Raw genomic sequence first — 22,406 nt, forward strand, 5'->3', positions numbered from 1 at the left:
CACTCCAAAGTAACCTGTATAACATGAAGTTCCTATTAATATATTTAACATAATGGACACAATATCGGTGAACAAAATATTATGGCAATCTAAAGCCTAAAATAAACTAATGTATCATGAAGGTTATATACTTCTAAGTAACGGGTCACTATAAAACATATTTTAGTTGAATAAAAGGTTTATATCTTGGCTAGTCCGACCTTATTCCTCTCGGTCAAAACGCCTCCGACATCGTAAATCATCAGCAGACCCTTCAGAGGGTGTCTTACGTAGAGATGACGCTATTATGAGTAACCACTCCCAAAAATTCGCTGTAGAACACTTTTACAGAGAAGTAGAAGAGAAGACATCACGAAGCGGCTTTTGCTCTCCATCGACTTTCTCCGGAATTGTCACGGGATTTCAATGTTCAGCCTGCTCTTTGTAAGTACTGTCATACAATCAACTTTTGAATTTCTTTTGTACTCACGTAGCTCGTACCATTATGTGAAAGCAGTTTCTTTGTTTAACATTGGCCTTTACGAACCAGCTAGCTGCTGTTTGCTTACCATATATGCGTGTCTAGTCAGCTATGCTAACTCTAACTGACCTAGCTAGCTCACGATAGGCGCCAGATAACGTGGAAGTATGGCAGCCATCATTACTTCGGAAACGAAACACATGATAATAATTGTGATACAACATAACTTGTTTTGATGCTAACAAACGTCTGAAAAGAGCTTGAAGATGATGATTTTGTAATAACATACCCGGAATCAGACACTGGTCCGATCATCAGGTTGTGTTCTTGAGGCACCAGGCTCCGTGCAGCTAATGTAGCTTAGCTAGCAGGCAAGTAGTCACAGAGTTCATTTTCAGATATGCTAGCATTGTCATAATGTCATAATGTTGCGTCACAGTACGTTTAAAAGTAATGCGCAACTAGCTGTATCGTAATATTGTCAATATTTTCGCTGATTTTGGTGAGTGTCTTCTAGATATTTAACGTATGCCGGTAAATCGGGTCAGTCTAATGCTAGCTGGAGAGATGTGGCTAATGTTAGCTTAGTCATGTCTTTGCAACTCGCTCCTGTCTTTTTACCTTATTACATTTATAATATTTGTCTATTTTGTTGATACGTGTATGACGTTGGTATCACACACGCAGTTGTGTGTAACAGTTTGCCAAGTTGTGTCGACGTTGAACAAATCAAGTGGACTTGCACAAGTCAGCCAACATAAGGATTAAACAGTTAACCTAGCGTAGCCTCTGTAAATTTAGCTAACTCGTGAGCTACTAATTTAGCTTAAGGTTGGTTAAGCGGTCTGGACAGCTGTTTCGGTCAAATATAGTCCAGTTTTGTGGTCTGGAGTCTATTCTCATATGTTTCTCATCTCATATGATTTTTTTTGACTTATGTGAGAGACTGCACAATGGATAGGTTGCTTTATATTGCAGCTTACTTTGGTCAGTGAGAGAACTGCGAAGCCTTATTCGAGTTTGGAAAACTTAGATAACTTGTTGTGCAGTTAGCTTACTAGCAGTTAACTAAGTGATACTACTAGTATTTCAATAGAATTTACGTTCCTTAAACTGTTACTGGAGTTCATCATATGCTACTTAGATTGTGTTTTTAGCTAGCATTATTGAGAGAACTTGTTTTGTTGGTAGTGCTTAATATACACGCTAATTTGGTGTTACTTTGAACTAATCACTTAATATCTTCTCCGTAGCAAGCTAATCAGAGGGTTGTCAAAGCATAAATTGCTTTAAGCGAGTAACTTTACCTGAAGCTCCAACTGTAATGTTTCTGTTTTTGTGTAAGCACTGGTACCAGGGGAAATTGTGGAATGTTTATACGGTGTCCGTCGTTTTGTTCTAAGTGCAAGGCGATACCTCCATGTCATTTTTTGCAAGTGTTTCCCACTGTGAATATGAGATTGGAGAATACATGAATTGAGACATGCCCAGTCATGTTCCATATTCGGATCAACTGGGAGGAATGTGTAAAAAATTTCTCATGACAATTTCACGAGTTAGTTGCTCAGTGAAGCTGGAGAGCGCGTCTATTCACACACCATTTAAATGTTACTAGGGGTGTCAATTTAAGTTTTAAATACATTCTTTTAAACACCTGAAATAAAGTGAAAGGCTACACTGCCTTTAGTAACTCATCATTACCCCAACTGACCTTCATATAGTAGTAAGCCCTTTCATTTCTTTCCCAAATAATATGAAAAAGGATTAATGATGTCCATGGGCTGACGTGTTGGGCTGGAACTGTAAAAGTTGAAAATGTGCTCTCCTGTATGTGAACCACCAGGCTTTTTAATCTATTTTCACGCGTTTTGATGTGGTATGCCCAAAGGGCTGTGTTTCGGTAAGGGCGGTGTGTGCAAGTGTGAGATTTGACCCTCAAACCTTTTTACTTTTTTTCTTTTCTTTTCTTTTTTTTTCTAAAAAACAAATTGGGGTTAAGGTTGCATCTGCTGTCTCCTTGAAACCGACTCTTTGGACCACACGCAATACCAGATCCATAGTTTTTGCCAAGGTCTCCTGCCTAGAAAACTACATGTCTTCAGTCCCTACACAGAGGTTATATCTGAGAGCCTGTAGTATGCTTATCACTCCATCAGGCCCTTTGTATTGAAAACCTGTTGCTGGGTGAATTGAAACTTTGAATAACAGGCTCTAAATTAAATACTAAAGTCAGACAGAATTTCTCAAGATGTCTCATCAGCCTTGGTTACCGTAAATGAGTAAACTGAGAGGAGCGTGGTGTAATTTGAGCAGTGTCCGGACTGCCTGTCTACGCCCTCATCTTGCATCTTGGCTCTGCTGCCTCTCTGTACCTTATGATGAAAGATAAGATGAAGGTGTTGCGCTTTAACCTCATGCAACAGAACCTGGGCTTTCCTTCAAGGCATATGTTTTTTTTTTTTGTTTTTTTTTAAGCATTACAGTTGAATTTTTCAATGTACTAAGGTCTAGTTAGCCCCAAAGTGCTAGATTGACCACTTGATTCATTTTCCATTCCACCCATCCTGTCCGTGTTAAGAGAATGCTGGGCAGCTGTTTTTTATGTTCCAGTAGTTTGGCAGTCAGTATTTACCCACCCCACTAAAGATTCAGGCTTAGTTTAAAGCCTGCATTGGCTTTCAGATCCACTCTTCTAGATGGTACTTCTGTCCTTTGTCAACAACACATGCTGCAACACCACAGTGATTGACCCTCTGTGGTCATTCTTATAAATGAAAACCTGAAATGACAGATCACACAGTATTTGCAGGTGTGGCTGGTTGTTTGGATATCATCAATTTTTTTTTTTTAAATCATTTTTGTGTTGTTTTGACATCTGGAACGAGCACAAGTCTGCTACGCTCCCTGTCTGCTCTTTGAAAAGTCACCGGCGACTGTGGTCTTTTCCAATAGCTTATTAGCAAACATGGATTGAGTGGTGCTTCACAGCAGGCTCTCTGAAAACAGCCATATACCAGTCCTCAGCACGAGTCCCTCTCCCCCTGCTGTCTCTTCTGCTTGTCTGTTTAAATATTTAAAAAAAAAAAAAAAAAAAAAAAAAAAAGAGCTGCTATTCTCCTAGCCCCCTGTGAAAGAGCAAAGCAGGCCCTGCTGGAGCTCTGTTGGACTGTGATACCAGTCAGTAAAACAGCAAGCACCCTCCTGCCTCAATCTCTCTCACTCCAAATGACATCTGCTTCTTAATGTGACTGCCGGACAGCAGTAGCCTGTGCCACCGCCACATGACGCACTTTTTCAGAGGCAAGGCTTTGGTGTGAGGCAAGGAGGTTTTGTGTGTGTGTGTGTGTGTGAGAGAGAGAGAGAGTGAGGGTGGGTAAGTGGGTGTTGCATCACATTTCACACTTACAGTCAGACATTGACTGGAACTGTGGCCAGACCTTAACAGGAAGTTGGCAGGTTTGTCAAAACATTTGCTAGAGCTCTGACTGCTTCTTCACGAGACAATTTTAAATCTACCTTCTGTCTTCAGAGTTTAAAAAAAAAAAAAAAAAATATATATATATATATATATAGTGTGTGTGTGTGTATTTAAACACGTGTCTCTGTGTTGTATATATTTAACATTATATTTTAAGTTGTAGTCAGGCCATGAGAAGCACCTTTCATTATACCTTTTCACACGGGCTATTTTACACAGTATGTCTTTTAAACCACAAATAGACCTCCGGTTTAAAGCCTTTGCGTGCTTAAATGCCCTTATGTACAGTGCAGGTGTCACTGTGTAACTCCATTATGTTGAAATGTACCTGTAGACAGAAATGTAAACATCTGACTAAAAGACTGCATCTTTGCTTTGACCCAGTGTTCCATTTGGAATCTCACGTGGTGTTTATGATTTTGAAATGTCTATCTGTGGGTGCTAGCCCCCCCCTCCCCTTTTTTATTTCTATTTTCTTTTTTTTTTTTTCTTTTTTAACCAAGTTGGTCCTCAGTGCTGTTTTGCAGTTCATATTGTCTGTTGGTGGGCTTCATTTCCATTTAAATAGAATGCTGCATTTTAAAAACAACGTTTTCAATGCCATTTAAAAGAATTAAATAGATGTACCCTCAAATGGGTGTCCCTCACAGACAAGATCAGTGTTCTCTCTGTAGATTTTCCTGTACAGCATGAATAGGCTGAAGGAAAATTCTAAACAAGGCACCTGAATAGACAGAAACAATATGTCAGATAGTTTAGCCTAAATCTGTGGGATTGCATGCTGCTTTGACTTTATTTAATGCAAATCGTTGTGGTACATTGTGCTTGTGTTGGTGAAATCCAGTAACTGAAAGGGAGGGTTGAAACCTCTCAATACCATTGAAGAATAAAGGTCACATATTTGTGAGTTAAAATCAGTCTTCCACACGTGTTCTCCAGTTAACTGAATGAATCAGTACTTCCCAGAGAACTACAGTCCCCTGTTATTCAATGACCTCACCTCCAGTTTATGTTTAACCCAGTAGAGGTAGAGTTTTAGCAAATGTTGGTTCTTGTCTGTCCCCTTTTACCTTTTGTAATGTTTTCACATTCTTGTATCAAAGGAGGGAAACTAAAGCCTTTAACTTGTCACCCAACACACCCATCTCAAGATTCATGTGAACACGGCTCCAGACTGTGCCCAAAATGGTTGCATATGTGACCATTTTTTGGGAGTGTGCAAATTAAAATTTCAGATGGTTGCATTCGTGTGAGTTCATGATGATCATTAGGCAAATGAGAACCACGCGAGACCAATCAGCTACACGTAGCATGAAAACATGTATATGATTAAAAGATGAATGGGCAACCATTTGTGTCTGCCAGTCCCGGCGTCTGGGGGAGCATCAGGGGAAGTTTACCAGCCCGCGGAGGGGGGGAGGCCAGGAGAGAGAATGATCCTCACTCGTGGGGGCGGGGGCCCGGTGAAATAATTTTGTCCCGGGCCCGGGCATCATGCATGCCGGCTCTGGTGTCTACGTCGACACAGGTTGTTGTTTACATGTTACATGAACTTAGTTGGGGCCAGAGTGGTAGAAAAAACTCTTGCAGCGGCTCTGGTCGGGGCAAGTAGACCGCTTTAGACCTTCGTTTAAGCACTTGAGCGCTTGAGCTAGGTGTCAGGCTTGCTGTTTTTGCAGCCACACCCCCAGAGTGAAAAGCGGTAGGGCGAAATTCGCAGGGTAACCAAATCATATGCTGGTGCGTCCAGCTGAGAAAGTCGGTAGGACCAGTGCGACCGGCGGAAAAGTTAGCCCGGAGCCCTGGTTAAGCTGTTTTTTTTCCCCTGACTATCTGGGTAAGTAACATCTGGGTTGCTCAGTTAAATTAGAAAACAGGAATATTACTCAAAAGTAGGTCGCAACAGCCGTAGTAACTAGCTCCATTATGGGTTTTTGACCTCAGAAGAGTTTATCAGTGTGTGTTCAGCACCTATAACGTCATGATAAGTGACAATATCTGTAGAGAGGGTTCCTCTGTTTTGGGGTGGTCACCCAGAGAAACATCGTCACAGATGTTCTTATCGTCACGGCGGAGTGCGGGTTAGAGCGATGCGCACTCACGCCGGGCTCGGTGAAACCGAGCAGACTCCTCAGTGGAGCGGAGATGTTTTTGTGGGCGACGTGCAGCTGTATGGCACGTGAGGAATGCAGACAGACAGGCTTGAGGAATGTGTGTGTGTGTGGTGCATAGCATATAGCTGCAGGTGTATTTATATACTGACCAGTCTGTGTTCCCAGGCTTCAAATTCAACACTGATGGGAGGAAAAAAAAAAGGTACAGCGTTAGCATAAAGCAGAATAAAAATCTATTTACTGGAGACAGTAAGCGGGTATTTAAAGCCGACGGTACGGTTTGTTTTGTCATTGTTCAGGGCAGCTCTCTTTAGAGATGGTAATTATGGTTGAAGAAGTGGCTCGATAACTTTCTGCCTCGATCACTGTCGACTCAGAGGACTAAATAAGCACCCGTCTTAGTTTGGACACTGCAAGCTTGACAGGAAAACTCACTCATTGGGTTATAGAGGGTATCTATTCTGAGAAAGGCACTGGTTGTCCTGTCTTGTTTGTGAATATTCAGTTCTCTCGCCCTCTCTCTCCTTGTTGTCTGCTTTCGCTCCAGTTGGTAAACAGAGCAAAGTTCCTTTTCCTGTCACCGAGCTTCCTTTTTTGCCCCCCTCTTGATGTGTAAACATCACCTTCAATAATTCAGCTGGTCAGGTTGATATTTTGTGAATGTTTCCTCAGCCCAGACTGGCACACTGGCAGCCTAAAGGAAGAGGAGCAAGCTGTTAACCGGAAACCCAACGCAGCTTGGTGCTAGAGCCGTATGCTTTGTTTCTCTAACCATCAAAGAATATTCAGTCAGAGCTTTGTTTGAATCACGTGTAACCGTTAACTAGAGCGGAGTTTACCTGAGGTAAAGTCAAACAGAAAGTGGTGCACCTGTCCCTGAGGGCAGGGCCTTACCCGCCGGGCTCAGAAGTCTTGTGTGTTTTCCAGGAGGCCCATTCTCTTCTCCGGACTGGAGAAGAATTGAGCAAAGCAAGGGGGAGCGGCTCCAGAAAGCGCCGTTATCAGTTTCAGCTCAGAACGCCTGTATTGAAACTTGACCGTGCCTCTTACAGCAACGAACATTGTTCGTCTTTCTGACATACCCTGGCAGTTTTATTTTACTAAACATAAAAATGTCAAGCAATCGCAGGGAGAGTTTTTAAAGTGGTGAGTGAGTTTCAATGGGCTGGCGTGTGTGTGTGTGTGTGTGTTCATGTGACAAGAAGTAGAGGGTTACTTCCTGTTGGCACTATTTACTCACTGACAGGAACTTCCTCTTGTGTCACAAGGCTGAACTTGAACCCTGAACCACTGAACGTCTAGTGGGAGTCTTAACGCATTTCTTTTGTCTTGACCTCGTTTTTGCCTGCCTGTCACACCTGTTGCTGACACCATGGCAACCAGGCACTCGGAGTCGAGCAGGTGTGAAGCTAGTCCTCAGTCTTTCACCGACTTCTTTTGTCCTGTTTTACTCTCTGATATGAAAAGAGAGATTGGGGTGTGTGGTCTTTAAGTCAAACAAGTATACATGCCTGAAGCCTGAAAGGTGGTTATGTCACCATGAGAGAAACCGGACACCACACACACACACACACACACACACAGACAGAGGTTGTGTTGATCCATCCACACGCCTGGCCTTGTGCTGAGCCTGCTGAAGCAGCGATCGATGGCTCTACTATCCTAGAGAGAACACTGTCACCTTGACTCGAGGAAAGGGTTATGCATACTCAACGGCCTGTGTGTGTGCACGCGCGTGTGTGTGCGTGCGTACATGCTCAGTGGGAAGAGTGTGCGTCAGTGCAGTCCAGGGGTTTTTTTGATGTTAGTTGTCAGTAAGTGTGTGGGTGGATGTTTGCTTTGCGTAGAGTGGGGTATGTGTGCTTTAATGGGATCAACACTGTGTGTGTGTGTGTCTGACAGGCAGGTGGGCGTACGGGTGGGGGCACAGGGCCTGTTGCCATAGCGCTTATCTCTCTCGTGCCGTACTGTTCTTCTTGTCCCCTCGCCCAAGGCCTCTAATCTCCTGCAATATTTCCCACCCAGACTCACAGAGAGCAGCCTGTCTCTAAGCAGAGCAGGGGATCCTCACAGCTGGTGAGATGGAGAGGGAGGCCTTGCAGCTGACTCACATATCATACAGCTTTGGGTTCAAGAGTTCATACTGAAGTTTGATACAGGCAAAACCATAGTGTCATCAGTTGTACACTGGGCTTGTGCATGTAGCAACGCTAACACAAAATGATATGTGTTCTCCATCATTTGTTTCTTCAATACGCTTTTTTTTTTTCCTTATGGAAGGAATTACCCATTGGGCCGCTGGGTTGTCTATACACACAAAACCTTTCTGTTTTTAAGATGCCTGAATCCAGAACCACAACATGCAGGCTGTTTACCCCCACTTGAAGAGACTGTTCTGGGCAGAGTCATCTCGACGGGATTTGTGTTTCAAATCTGTAGAATCTGTGATGGATTAGTGCTCCACTGTGGCTGTATTAGCCACGCTAAAGCCCTGTCATATCCCTGTGTTGTCCTGCATTTGAGAAACCCTCAAGCAAACAGGTGGTAATGTGCCACTTTGGACTTGTGAGCAGTCACGTGCATCTTGAACTCAGCGTAAAGAAGTCAACAGGACTTGGAATCAAAAACGCGTTCAGAAGAAACCCAGTCGCTCAAGTCTCACGCGCAGCTTAAAATCCGATCGGCCGTGTAGCAGATGACGACTCCTCCTATCGCCAAACAAATCCACTTCCCCTGCGGCGTCATTCTCGCGGTACATCCTCCCCCAGGAGCACAGCTTCATGCGCAGCTTTACCGTGAAGCGTGAATGAATTGGCGGCACTTAGAGAAGGCAGAGTTCCGGGAAGTCCCTTCTGTGAGGTGCTAGGTCATGCTACGTAGCGGCGCAGCCCCCGCATGCTTTATCAGCTGTTTTGACTACTTTGTTCCCAGTGTGCCCCGATAGGGACCCTCATTATCACTCTGTGCACAGCGCTGGGAGATAGCGCTCACAGAGCAGCTCCACTGTCACTCTCACGTTCCCAGTGGACTAGTCCACAGCTCGGAGAGGGAGAGGGAGAGACTGCGTGTGTGTGTGTGGGGTTTTTTTTTTTTTTTGTGTGTGTGAAAGGGAGTTACAGCGAAATCCAGAGAAGGCAAGTTCTACACCCAGTGACTTATTCCCTAGTTAACCAACACCATTATTTCACAGTGCGAGGGGCCCCGATCTTAAACTGTCATTTCTGAGAATGTTCTCTTTTCAGTTCTTTTCTTGTACTCTCTCTGTTCACATGGTAAACAGCTGCTCTGTGTGTGTGTGTGTGTGTGTGTGTGTGTGTGTGTATTGTGTGTGGTGTGTGCGTAAGTAGTGGGAGTAACTGCGTAGAGCGTACATATAACAGAGCTCCGTGCTGTTCTGCCTGAAGGTGCTACTGGTGAAAGGAACTGGTATGTAGCAGGAAGGTTCTGGCTCATTCTAGTTAGACTCTCACTGCGTGACCTTTAAAAGAAGAGCCATGTCTGCGAGGTAGTCCACACCAATGGAAATTACACTGGCTGACAAATGAATATATTTAAGCAACTGGTGTTAGATTACAAGGCTTTTTATATCGCCGTATTCGATCCAATGTGAGCAAGAGACAGCGGTGGAGAAGCCACACATGGTTAGAAAGTCTTTGTGTTGCAAACTGAAGAACAGCTGTGGCGTACTTCCCCTTATATGTCCTTATGTAAGTCGTGCAGAATGGGAGCCTTTGTGTCTGGACTCTGTCTTTGCCGTTCATCTGTAGCAATAACACTTTCCTCATCAGGCACTTCAGAGGCTCTCGCTCATTCAGCCTGTCAAATGCCACCCCATATCAGTGAATTGCATTTCCTGTTTCACACCCGGGCTTTGGCATCTTTTATCTCTCTCTCTCTCTCGCTCTCTCTCTCTCTCTCTCTCTCTCTCTCTCTCTCTCTCTCCTCGCTTACCTCCCCATCTGTGCAGACGGTGTAGTAATTTCGGTGGCTTTTGCAAATGTGGCTGTGTGATTTGCATGAGTTCCTGGCAGAGCAGAGGGGAAGTGGTCTGCGAGAACAGGCTGAGCTGCTGTTGCTGCCGCTCTGTCGACTGAGCGTAAAGCAAAGACTGTCGCCGCCTCAACTTCCAGACTGCAGCTCCTGCCCTTGTGTACTCCATATACCACAATAGGCAGGTGCTCCTTAAATATGCTTTATTTCTACCTCAGCAAGGAGCGGCACGGTTCCATGACCTCTTTTTCTCAGTGTCAGCACTTGCCCTGTGCAGAGAACTTTTCAAAGGGTTTTTGCCTTTTCTTTTCTCTTGTGTGCTGGTGAAGTGTTGCCTCAATGCGAAGCCATTGAGTGTTTTTTTTTTTATAGTTGCTGGCTGTTGTACCTGATGTGTTCAATGACTGAGTGATTATGCGAGTGCTTTTGAAGTAGCTGTGAGGTCTCTATCTGTTCTGAAAGGGGGAATTGGGACTTGATGACAGTCCAACTACTCTGAAGTTTCTTTTGGGATCTTATCTGTTTAAACATGCCCAAGTAGGTTGACTCATAATAACTACCTGCATTGTGTTTACCAGGGGGTTTTTCATTGTCCTAGTTTGTGGTGTGTGTGTGTGTGTGTGTGTGCGTGTGTGCGCGCATGCGCTTAAATGTGGTAATTCAGTTCATCATAAATGTTTGTCAGATTGTTTTGGTTCCTTTTAGAATAGCCATATATGGGGCAGCAGATAGAAGAGTGTGTGTGTGTGGGTGTGTACAGGCGAATGTGGGCGAGCCTTGGGTGGTTCATTTCTGGCTCACTGGGGGGGGGGGGGAGCGTGGGACTGTAAAACAGTCTGGGCTGTTTGAAGCTTTGCCTACTCCTAATCTCCACCTTGTGACCGCCTTTGACAGTTTGCTGAGACTCAGGCACCGGATCACTCACTTTCTCACTCTCTTCTACCATTTTTCAAACAGGCCCCGCTTTTCTTTCATTTTCTCTTTCAGTTCTCGGTCTCTTCATTCTCTCTGTCTCTTCGTTCTCGCCGTCTCCCTCTGGGCTGTTGGAGCGAGACACATACTTTTGTCTTGGCAGCAGATGACTGCTGCCGGGTTTGAGCAGGCAGATCTGACAGCTGGGAGACATTGGAGACTTTGTAGTTTTGACTGCTTAATTGTATGGGTGCCACAGTGTCAGCACAGTCATGCCAATGCCTTTCCATGGGCCTCTGTCTGATCGGCTAACTACAGTGGCAGCTCCAAACACACACACACACACACAGATAGAAATGGATGCTCACATAGACATATATTAGAGACAACACTGGTTATGAAAACGTGGGCATACACTGTAGAGATGTAGCAGTGGAGACATCAGTGTAGAAAGCCCACTTTTGGCTGCTTATGCTAAGTGTGGAGCTGTAAACCACCCCCCCCCCCCCCCCCAAAAAAGAAAAAAATCGTGTGCCTCTCTTAGTTTGCTCGTCTTTTTAGACAAGTTTAACTCGAGATACGTATTTAAACTGAAACTAGATTCACTTCAGTGACAGGTTGTTATTTTAGATGAATGAATTGCTGATGAGCGTAAGTATAAGTTTAAGTAAATAAGTAATAAGTTGAAGTGAGTAAGTGTCTCTGTATCTGTTCTCTCTCTGTGCAGTGTTTCTGTGTCGATTTGGGCCGCACATTTATGGCGTTTGCGAGCATCAGTGGAGACTTCTGCCAGGCTCAGCACCTCGCCTTCGTGGACAAGTGAATCGTCGGCCCCCTGCGGGACTACGCTACCCAGAAGCCCCCCTGACAGCCAGCACACTGGGCCCCAAGTCTGTCTGTGTCACGTCCCCCAGGGATCACGCGTAGTCCTCGGCCCGAGCGCATACGAGCACACCCAACTCTCTGCCCCCTTGTGCCGCTTTCTTTCTCCGCAGTCAATCCCAAACACCTCTCACCTGAATGGGGTAATCTGCAGTAGTCTCACTGGATGACTGAAGAATAGTCTCCTTTTTTTTTTATTTTTTCCCTTTTTTTTTTAAGTTAATCATCCATTTTTATACATCCCCAGAGCACTGTGGACTACATCACCTTTTTTTTTTCCGTTTGCATAATTTTTTTTTGTACATCTCCCTGTAGTCCAGAGCCTGCCCTCCACCCTTCTCCTCCGCATGGTTTTGCCTCCTTTTTATTTATTTTCATATACACTTCTCTACTAGAGGTCCTTGCTGACATCTGAGCCAAAGTCTAACTTCTTTTTTTTTTAAAGAAAAAGGAACAGGAAATATAAGTATTTTATTGTAATTGTTTTAAAGACGTCTGGCCAACATGAACCGCCCTGCCGCCGTTGAGATTGTCTACGAGTGTATGAGGTTCCTCATTACCCACAATCCCACCAACTCCACTCTCAAAAAGTTCACCGAGGTAAGAGAACACACACACACACACACGTGTTAAAATATATTGGAGAGTGAGACCATAGCTCAAGTTTTTCTTGGCTTGTTTTGCAGGAGTTGAAGAAGTTTGGAGTGAACACGCTGGTACGCGTGTGTGAAGCGACTTACGACAAGGCCCCAGTGGAGAAGGAGGGCATCCAGGTGCTGGTAAGTGCTTTTTCTCAAGTTCCACAAACACACGCAAGCATCAGACACACACACACACACACACACACACTCTCTCCCTTAAAAAGCCAGTTTGTCCAAAAACTGCTCACATCCCTTAGGCAAAAATCATGGAAACAGATGTTACCAATGCCTTCATCTCTGCGGCACCACAAAAGCTTCACACCTTGAGAGAGAGAGAGAGAGAAAGAGAGAGGGAGCTAACTCATAACTGTGATCACTCTACACATCTCACTCATAGTCACAAACTGGAACAAAAACACTTCATTTGCATACTTCACAAATCCCACAAATGTACGAGTCACTAGAACAGAAGCTGTAAACCAGTCAGAGCAGAGCTGTGTGTTTGAAGACAGAGAGTCTGTTACAGCTGTCAGTCGTATTTCAGACACCTTTGCCCCGAGGCAGTTTCACAAAAGCACGCAGGTGGAAAAGAGTGAGAGAGAGAACACGATAGAAAGCAGTGAGAGAAAGAGTAAATGGAAGAGAAGTGGGATGGTGATTTTTAGCCTCGAAGGATTCTCAGAAGGTGATCTTTTCTTGTGCTGCTGCCTTTGTGGGCTTTTAAAGAGGCAGCGATAAAGGCCTGTTTGTCCTGACAAAACTCAGGGAACTTGGTGTGTCTGAAGTCCTGTCCCTGAGAGAATCTGGCTCACTTTATTTCACTCCTTATTCTTCTCGCCTTCTCCTTTTTCTGCACCCCAAAGGCTAGAAAGCCCCTTTAAACATTTGCCCCAAACACCTACACACACACACACACACACACACACACACACACACACACATGCAAACATACACCAGTATTCGTTAGGTAGGCCAAGGAAACAGACTTCACTCACTGTCCTTATTCATAGGGTTACAAATGTGAGGTTCTGCTCCAGCTGGTGTGTGTGTGTGTGTGTGTGTGTGTGTGTTTTGTAAGCAGCTTCAAAAAGGATACTTGGTAAAGAGGAAATGTTTTGCATGCTGGCCCAGACACACACATGTAGCCTATTTACATATACGCACACACCTGTTACGAAGAACTAGGGTGTGTCATTCTTCAGAAAGTCTTTTTTTGGATCTGTCCATCTCATACGAAGCTGTGTGTGTGTGTGTGTGTGTGTGTGTGTGTGTGTGTGTGTGTTTGCATGCCCATGTCTTATCTGGAAGATGCACCTTGTGTGGAAAAACTTGACCGTCAGCACTTTCAGTTTTACTTGCTATTGCAAAAAACAAGATGCCGTGGATCAGATGCCTAGGTTTCACAGTCATTTTTGCGGGGTAGTCTTCTGTCGTGTGTGAGAGTGACTGTGTGTGTGTGTGTGTGTTAGTAGGTAGCCATGGTGGACAGGAGATATTTAGACAGCTGCTAAAGCAATAAAGCCTATAATCTATCTACGGCTGCTCTGTCTGAGAAGAACAGTGGTCTACAAATTAAAGTAAAGCAGTTTTTCAGGCAAGAAATCTCAGATCTCTCACTCACTGGTCGTAGGAAGCATTTTGGCTTCAACCCAGAGAGGATTATTTGAGAATTTAAGGAAAGGGACGGTGCTGGAAAAAGGAATGCGTGGTTCTGTTAAAGAGCCCACGTTGTCTGGTTTAAAAGAAGCCAGACACCCCAGTGTCAGTGAGCCACAATCTCACTCTATTTTAGGCTGTTTGATAGTAGGCGCTACACAATCAGTCATTTAGGACTTCAGTCATGTGTGTAAATGGAGCCGCGCTTCAGTGCCAACAGGGTCGCCACCACGTATTGTTGAGCTCTTAATCGCCGTCAGCTCGAGAGAGAAAACTCAAATAACTGTCTGCGTGCTCGGATGGAGAGAAGCCACATATGTGGAAGAGAATTTTCTTTCTTCTTGCTAAAGAGTGCTATGTTTGAAGCCAGGACCAAGTGGAATGAAAAAAAAAAAAGAAAGAAAAAGCGAGAGAGCTCTGCAGGGAAGTGGTAAGAAGTAGAGAATGAGATGGGAGGACAAGAATGAGTCTTTGTGGAAGTGTTAGAGTGCGAAAGAGCAAGCAGTGTTAGAGAGCAAGAGAGAGAGAGCGAAAACCTGTTCTAGCCGGCTCTGAGCCTGAACAGAGACACCAGGTCAGCAGGAGTACGACAGCTCAGACAGCTACACAGACGATGGGGCTGCTGGCCAGACCCCACACACACACTCGCACTCACACTCACACACACTCTCTGTCTCTCTCAGAGAGAGTCAACTTCTTTCAGACACATAGCACCTTACTTGTTTGTTTAAAAAAAAAAAAAAAAAAAGAGGAGACCAACAACCAGAGAGGTGTATTAAACTCCTGATAATTGATATCTGTTTTGGGCCCTGTTTAGTAAACCACTTGAAGGTGGATTTGCCAGAAAAGCACTCCTCCCTCTGGATGACATTAGACTCGTGCGTCATTTTGGGGAACTCGATAGCTCTCGCTTCAGAGAGCTTCCCCTTTCAACTCTTTCTTTTTTGTCTTCTCCCTCTCCCCGTTGATTTCCCTCGACTTCCAGTTATCTCTCCATCTCTGTCTCCTCTGAAGCCCTTTTTTCTCTCTTCCAAGTAATCTCGTCTGTCTAACCTCTCAGTATCTCTTGATGTGTCTCTCCCTCCCAACTTGGCTTCACTTTCTCTCTCATCTAAGAGATCTCCTCTCTTAGTTTCTCTCGTCTTTCTGTGGGCTTTCTGCGGCTTAACTGGGTTTGGGCCAGATCTCTGTGGCCAAACACCCAAAAAGAGTTTGTGAGAACCTTTTGCAGTACAGTAATTGTTTGTTGGTTTGCCTGTCTTTCTTGGTTCAGCGCAGTTGTGGTTAATGTGTAGCAATTCTCAACATTGTATAAGCTTTTGCAAAAAAACTCTCAACTCTGCTTCGCTGCGCGAGATGACTCGGACCAGGGGACCTTCGCTTTATTAAAGAGAACATCCCCCACAGAAAGTCTCGCTTGAAAATAACTCGCTCCTCTGTTCTTCCCATAGGACTGGCCCTTTGATGATGGAGCTCCACCCCCCACCCAGATTGTAGATGATTGGCTGAACTTGCTGAAGACTAAATTTCGGGAAGAGCCAGGATGCTGCATTGCAGTGCACTGCGTGGCGGGATTAGGCCGGTGAGTGGCACCCGCCTCTCGTTTTGTCTCCTCTCATTCCACGGCTTCACTTTGACCACAGGCCCTCTGGATCACAACCTTTAACGACACTCTAGGATCTCCTTTTGTAGTGCTTTTTTAAAAAAAAAACACCTATCAAATATCAGTGTTATATTTACCATATTAAAACAAACATGAGTCATAAAAATTAAATAGCAGCTTTAAATAACAGACAGTTTTTTTCCACCTCTGCTATTCCGGACAGTTTTTTTCCACCTCTGTACAGCTATTGGGAAGAAAAAAAAAAAAAAAAACTTGCAAAACTCGCAAAATTGTTGAAGTTCATGAGACAAGTTGTTTGAGAACCCGTGTGTTGTGGTGTCTTTTTCTTTTTTTTTCTTTCTTTCTCTCTTTATTTGTTCTACTTTTTAAAGAGAATTGAGCTTCTCTGACTGTTGCATTCCTCAAACCCTCACGTGTCAACATATGCAGCAACACTTAGATCAGCTTATTACTGTTGCTTCTCTTTAGCTGAATAACATTATTGCGAGAAGTTACAGTGACCTTTACTGAAAGCTGACGGGAGAGATTAACGGGTACATTCACACACACACACACACACGCTGTACGCCCTGTTTTTTCACACTCTCTTTTGTCCCTCAGGTCTTCACCATCTCAGTCTTACTGAGTAGCTCTCACACTGCCTCACATGTTCTCCCAATTCGTCACTCGCTCGCTCTTTTTCACCCCCTTTCTCTCTCATACACACGCAGACATTCACACAATAGCTGTTCTCAGAGAAATTCACATCACTGAGAGCATTCAAAAGCCACTTAACCAGCAGTGTGGAGCCACATTTCTGCAGCGGAGATCATTTGGTCTGGGTCTTTTTTACACCAGGTCCTTTTTTGGCATTGTTACCATCTCAAATGAGACCACAGCGGCATTGTGGGAGTACTGTTCTTCTTCCTCTTTTTTTTTTATGTTGGAACCCAAGACTTGTTTTATCAGCACTTTGACTTTTAACACTTCCACTGCAAGTTGAGAATCTGCTTTTTTTTTATTTTTTTTGTCCCCTCTTGTTCATTTGAGAAAACACAAACACAGCTAGGCGTTCCTCACGTGGAAATGCCCCTGTTGACCCTTCAAGTTCCCTGCTGTATCTCTGTGGGCGCTGATAGCAGTCTGGATCCACTTTTGGTCGTAGTAGAACTGTAAAAATGGCTTTCGAGCCTGTTCAGTAATTATGTGTCTCATTTTGCGCAGGGCTCCAGTCCTGGTGGCCTTAGCCCTAATCGAGTGTGGGATGAAGTATGAGGACGCGGTGCAGTTTATACGACAGTAAGTAAGACTGCAGACAGAAGACCTGTCCTCTGTTATAGCTGTTTAAATAAGCAGTCTGTAAACCACTAGCTTAGTTATGACAACTAGGGCGGCAGTGGTTTGGAGACGTTTGTATTTATTTGGATTTCTATGAATTTGCCTTGCTGAGAGCTTACAGGTTTTTGGTTGTCCTTTTTTTTGTGCCAGTCTCTTTGATATCTCCTCCCTCTCTTTGTTTTCAGGAAGAGACGTGGAGCCTTCAACTCCAAACAGCTTCTTTACCTCGAAAAGTACAGACCTAAGATGCGTCTGCGGTTCAAGGACACCATCGGACCCAACTGCTGCGTCCAGTAGTGTGTTAGTCTGTCACGCGTAATTAGTGGGAAATTCACCTAAGGGGAGAAAAGCTAAAGCTGTTGGTAATTATTGTGATGATTTCAAATAACGAGTCATGGCTAATCGGTCACAGAGATTGAGTGAAAGGAAGCTGTGGATTCACCAGCTGAATGAATGAGACAGGTCAAAGCACACAGATAAGCCCGCCTCCTGGTTACCAGAGTACCAATCACGGGCTAGAATAAACACCAGTCCTCCTGATCTCCCAAACTGTCCAATCATGGAATAGCTTTTTTATTACTGTTTTGAATTTCATAATTTGAACCATAATGGAAAAAAAAAAAGATTTATAATAGTGTAATGGTTATCAACATTGTACATTTTTTTATTGGTATGAATTAGTAATATTATGGCTGGGTAAAGCATATTTACACAAAACTAATTTTGGAGACTTTTCTTAGACCATATCCTGTTTCGTTAACAACATCTGGGCTTAGGGGTAGGGGTAGCATTGCACAAAAAAAAGAAAAAAAAAAAAAACAACAAAAAAGAAACACCCTGAACTTCCAAAAGTTTCCTCTCAAATGCAGTAATGTTTTGTCCCCTTCACCCTACTTTTCTTGAAGTCACTTTTAATTTAGGGTTAGGCTGGGTTTAAAATATGTCAACTGTATTTATTCACTAGAGTTAGTGTGTCTGTCAGGAGGTTGGGATCAGAGCATTTTTCTTCCCCTTCATGGAGCCGTGTTCTTTTCACTTTTTGTTTTCTGAATCTCTGGGGAGTGCAATATACAGTCCAACTGAGAGAAGCCCTCACCCCTAGGACCGTCCTAAACACACACACACACACACACACACACACAAACAAACCTGCTCTGTTTCACAGAAGTGGACACTTGGCTAGTCTTTTGGTACTTGTCACTCACCCTGGCTGCTTACAGCTTGCTAGTGAGTGGCTAGCCAGTCAGCCTTGCTGGTGGCATGGCTGTGTGGTTTTTACACATCTGCAAAGAAATACTCATGAACCTTTCCACTCTGTTTTACTCAGACAGAACACATATACTGTCTCTCTCTCTCTCTCTCTCTCTCTTTCTCTATAACTCTGCTGTTCAGTTCGCACACACACTGAAGTGAGAAACAGGAGACTGAAATGGTCAGCTGTTTTTTTTTGTTTTTTTTTTTTTGTTTGTTTTATTATTATTTTTTTTAATCATTGATCCCTTTGTGAAGATATCCCCACATCAACATGGTTTTAAAATAAATGAATAAATTTAAATGAACTTTGTCAACTGTTTCGTGTCCTTTTACACCTCAGCCAAAGACACTGTCTTAGCATGGCTGTTGAGTCACTGAGAGCTGAGGGGTCTTGAGGCCAGTTCTGAGAGAACATGACTCAGTAGGGAACCACCTAGCACCTGCACCTGACTTTTGATGAACCTGACTTTGAACAATTTGCTCCCCGAGTATGTAAAGCATTCCTACGTAAATCCGTTTCAGCATCTCGGAGGCTAAATGTTTAGATGGAAATAGCTGAGTCCTCAACAGAGCTGATTAATAACAAGCTCGAGATGTTGCTGTCTGAAGGAACAAGAAAAGATTCTCATGAGATTTACTTTAGACTGTCAATGACATGACCTGAGAAAATGAGGTTTTTCTACAAGTCATCAGTTTCTGGACAGGGTGGTTCTGCTTTTTTTTTTTTTTTTGGCAGCATGCTCATATGAAACCTATTCATGGCAGCTCACCACAACTGTTTCCTTTATTATGGACCTCCACATATACCGCTCAGTTTCACTGACTGTGATGGCAGTTGTCTGACTGAATTACAGTGGCTGAGAGAATATGTCCCAGTCAAGTATCTTGTCATTGAGGAAATTCATACAGAGCGTGGAGAAGAGCATGGAATGTTAGAGTTAAATGTAGGATTTATAGACATGGCAATATTTTTGAATAGACTGCAACTTGATTTGTGGTACATCAGCACTCAAACTTAGGGGTCATGTTTTAGAAAAACGAAAATTAAAAGAATGGTTCCAAAAAAATTTTTAGATAAAAAAAAAGTTTTCGCTGTGCTAAATTTTATGTTGATATGTCATAAAGCCACATTTTTTTTGTACAATAACCTTTTAAACAAGTGTGTCTGGGCAGTAAATCCTCTCCCCATAGGGGTGCTGTCTTTGGAAGCCCATTATTCAAGTTCACGACACACACATTTGTCATCTACATCCTCATATAGCCCAGAATCTCTGCTGGATTTAGAAATGAGTCATATGTTTTCTCTAAAATGCATGACTAAGATGTCATACATCTACAAGTACAAAAAGCATGCCAGAAAATCAAAGGCCCGAGTACATACTCTACACGTTGAACAGAAGTTCAGTCTGAAATTAAACGTTTTTATAATAGGATTCCCTTTGGACCTTGAACAAAACAGGTTACCATCAACTCAGCACGTCTATGTTACATAATGTTCTTTCATCCAATTTGATTTCCCATGACTTTTGTGAACACGCACCCATGGGGTTCCAGTTCCAGTTTTGATTTGCATCCTCTTTTGCAAGTAGTGCATTCAAAGTCAACATATCCAGATGAGGTACTTTACTTACTCTTCACGTATTTGTTCCCACTGTGGCACTGGTTTCAGCAACACTTTTAGCAAGTTTTCAAGTGGTAGCATCCTCTTCATTGATTTTTGTGGTTTTATAGAACACAGGACCGGTCAAAAATATTTTCACTCAGTGTTGTTTTTAGTTTCGACATCCCACAAAATATCAGAAAAACTCTGCAGAACCCTCTTCCCTGGTCATGTACGGTTTTCTCTGGCGACGTCTTTTAAACATTTGCTACATTCTTAACCTCACAGTGCAATCATCTTGATTTTTGTTTAAGCGACTGTGTTTGAGGCACTGTGTGTTTACAGTGAATTTGTCATGGGTTTGGTTTGTTTACTTGGAGGATGGATTTGTGATGATAGATGACTATAAAGATTGCAAGTCATGTCTCACTTTAAATTGCAGTTAATTTATGTACATTTCATGTAGTAAGCTACAATTAAACTGTTACATGCTTGGGCACATCGTTAATTAGTCTTATTTTTCACGGATAGTTGATGAAGGTTACACTTGATTGCAATATCTGAACCTCTTGTGGGTCTTGGTGGGAAGATTACTGGAATCTGGATATATTTGTTTAAAAAAAAAATATGGCAGTTTATAGTAATTAAATGATACCAAATAAGAAACACATACAACCTTTAGTCATTTCAACCAGACTTATCTACAGAGGCTCTCAGGTTTGGGCAAACTCAGCCTTGAAAGTCTTTGTAAATGGAGCTGCTGAGTTGTGAAAAACTTCAATTGCATCACTTCGTCTTTAAAAAGGACTCTGCTGTCTTTTTCACATAAAAGGAATGATTGACTGCTGGGGAGAATTTCATTTCTCCTGCCAGTGCTTACCAAAGCAAACAGAGCTTAAAGAAGTTTCAGGCTTGACTAACAAGAGGGGAGTGCCTCCTGCTGACTAATAGCAACAAAACAGCTCTGGAGTTTGATCAAATATGACTCATTTTTCATTAACAACAGTAGATTTATAATCATAAGAACATCTAATAAACACTGACTGATATCCCTCTGGGATGCCCACCTCTGCACCCCATGTGTGTCCCCGTGTATGAGGACTGAATGAAAGCGCTTTAATCGCTGTCTTCTTTCCTGTTTGATAAGAACGCACCACTTTGATGGATCTGCACGTGCCGAAAAGGACAGAGTGACCTAAAAACCAAAGCTTCCTGTGTAGCTTTTAACAAGAGGACAGAACAGGATTTTCCAGCTTTAGCATACCAAACCCATATAAACTCCCCGGTGACTCATTTTAAGTCTAACTGTGTAGTCCAAAGGTAACCAATGCAGGTTAATCATATGCAACGAAGGTTAATCTTAATCAGATAACAACATGGAATGGGTGGAACAGTAGTGCAACTCTAGATAAATATTACCGAGTCCTCATTCATGCCGTGGCATATTAAATATTTAGGAGGTGGAGCTGAAATACCGGAACAGACCTGAAATGTCCTTGTATATTCGCTTGTTAAGTATTACATTTGTATGTTTTGCTATACAAGCAGTGTTTCTGTAGAGTACCTTTGTAAAATGACCGACAAAAGTCAATGATATCCCAATCTAATTACCTCACAAGTAACAAATTTTCCTTCAGAAACTTTTAATGTGTAATTTCTTTTGCTTTATCTGTTTACCAGTGCCCCTGGCAGCGTGTCTTGTGACACTGCCGGTTTGAGTTGGTATGCATGGCCTTGTCCCTAAGGCTCTGTGACTCAGCACCACGTGGAACCGGCACACATGAGAATGACTCATCAACCCTTTGGACCATCTCAGGCTTTCAAAATAGCCAACACCGGAATGCAGCGCCCCCTTCAGGCCGGGAATGGGTCAATAAACAGAAGGAACATGAAACTCGCTCTGCCTTTAGGGAAAAAAAAAAAATACAGTATTACAGTACATAGCTAAACATACACACCCAGAAAGGTGCAGCTCTTTCAGGGAACTGGTGGAGGTTTTTCTTAAAAAGAAGGGAGTGGTTGATTGCATTCATTTTTCCCTCTTTTGTTTTCTTGCTGTCTAGCTTTATCAGCTATTTAAATTATATTTAAATGTGAAACAACTGAAATTCATCAATGTTTATGGATGATAATCTATACTAATGATTGGTGAAAATTTGGATTTAATTTGTCGAGCTTTCTTGACTTCTATGTAATTGACACGCAGATGACAAGAAAGTTACAAGCAAGATAAACTCCTTTTCCTTTAGGCACGCAGTGGTTTCTGGTTCAGCAATAATTTGTTTATAGTAAAGATACTGCTCACTGGCTCCAGTAACACATTCGTTAGAAGAAAACATATTTCTTCTACTGAAATTTAATGTGAATTTAATGAGGTGATGCAAATCAAAGATAAAAAATCGTACTATGAATACAAGAACGTCAGAAATGAGCATCTAAGATTCTTTTCAATGACGCATCGTTCTGGAACATCTTTTA

General features: G+C 43.0%; 1 protein-coding gene across 1 annotated transcript; it reads left to right on the plus strand.

The window, feature by feature from the left end:
* Positions 1-334: 334 nt before the first annotated feature.
* On the plus strand, positions 335-18,625 carry ptp4a2b (protein tyrosine phosphatase 4A2b). Its single transcript, XM_030789552.1, has 7 exons — positions 335-423; positions 11,682-11,979; positions 12,328-12,436; positions 12,523-12,615; positions 15,585-15,715; positions 16,961-17,035; positions 17,260-18,625. Exons 2-7 carry the CDS (start codon positions 11,975-11,977, stop codon positions 17,369-17,371), a joined length of 525 nt encoding a protein of 174 aa, XP_030645412.1. The 5' UTR covers positions 335-423; positions 11,682-11,974; the 3' UTR covers positions 17,372-18,625.
* The last annotated feature ends 3,781 nt before the right edge of the window (positions 18,626-22,406 follow it).

The sequence above is a fragment of the Chanos chanos genome, chromosome 12 (assembly GCF_902362185.1).
Source record: "Chanos chanos chromosome 12, fChaCha1.1, whole genome shotgun sequence".
In the NCBI taxonomy this organism is placed as follows: domain Eukaryota; kingdom Metazoa; phylum Chordata; class Actinopteri; order Gonorynchiformes; family Chanidae; genus Chanos; species Chanos chanos.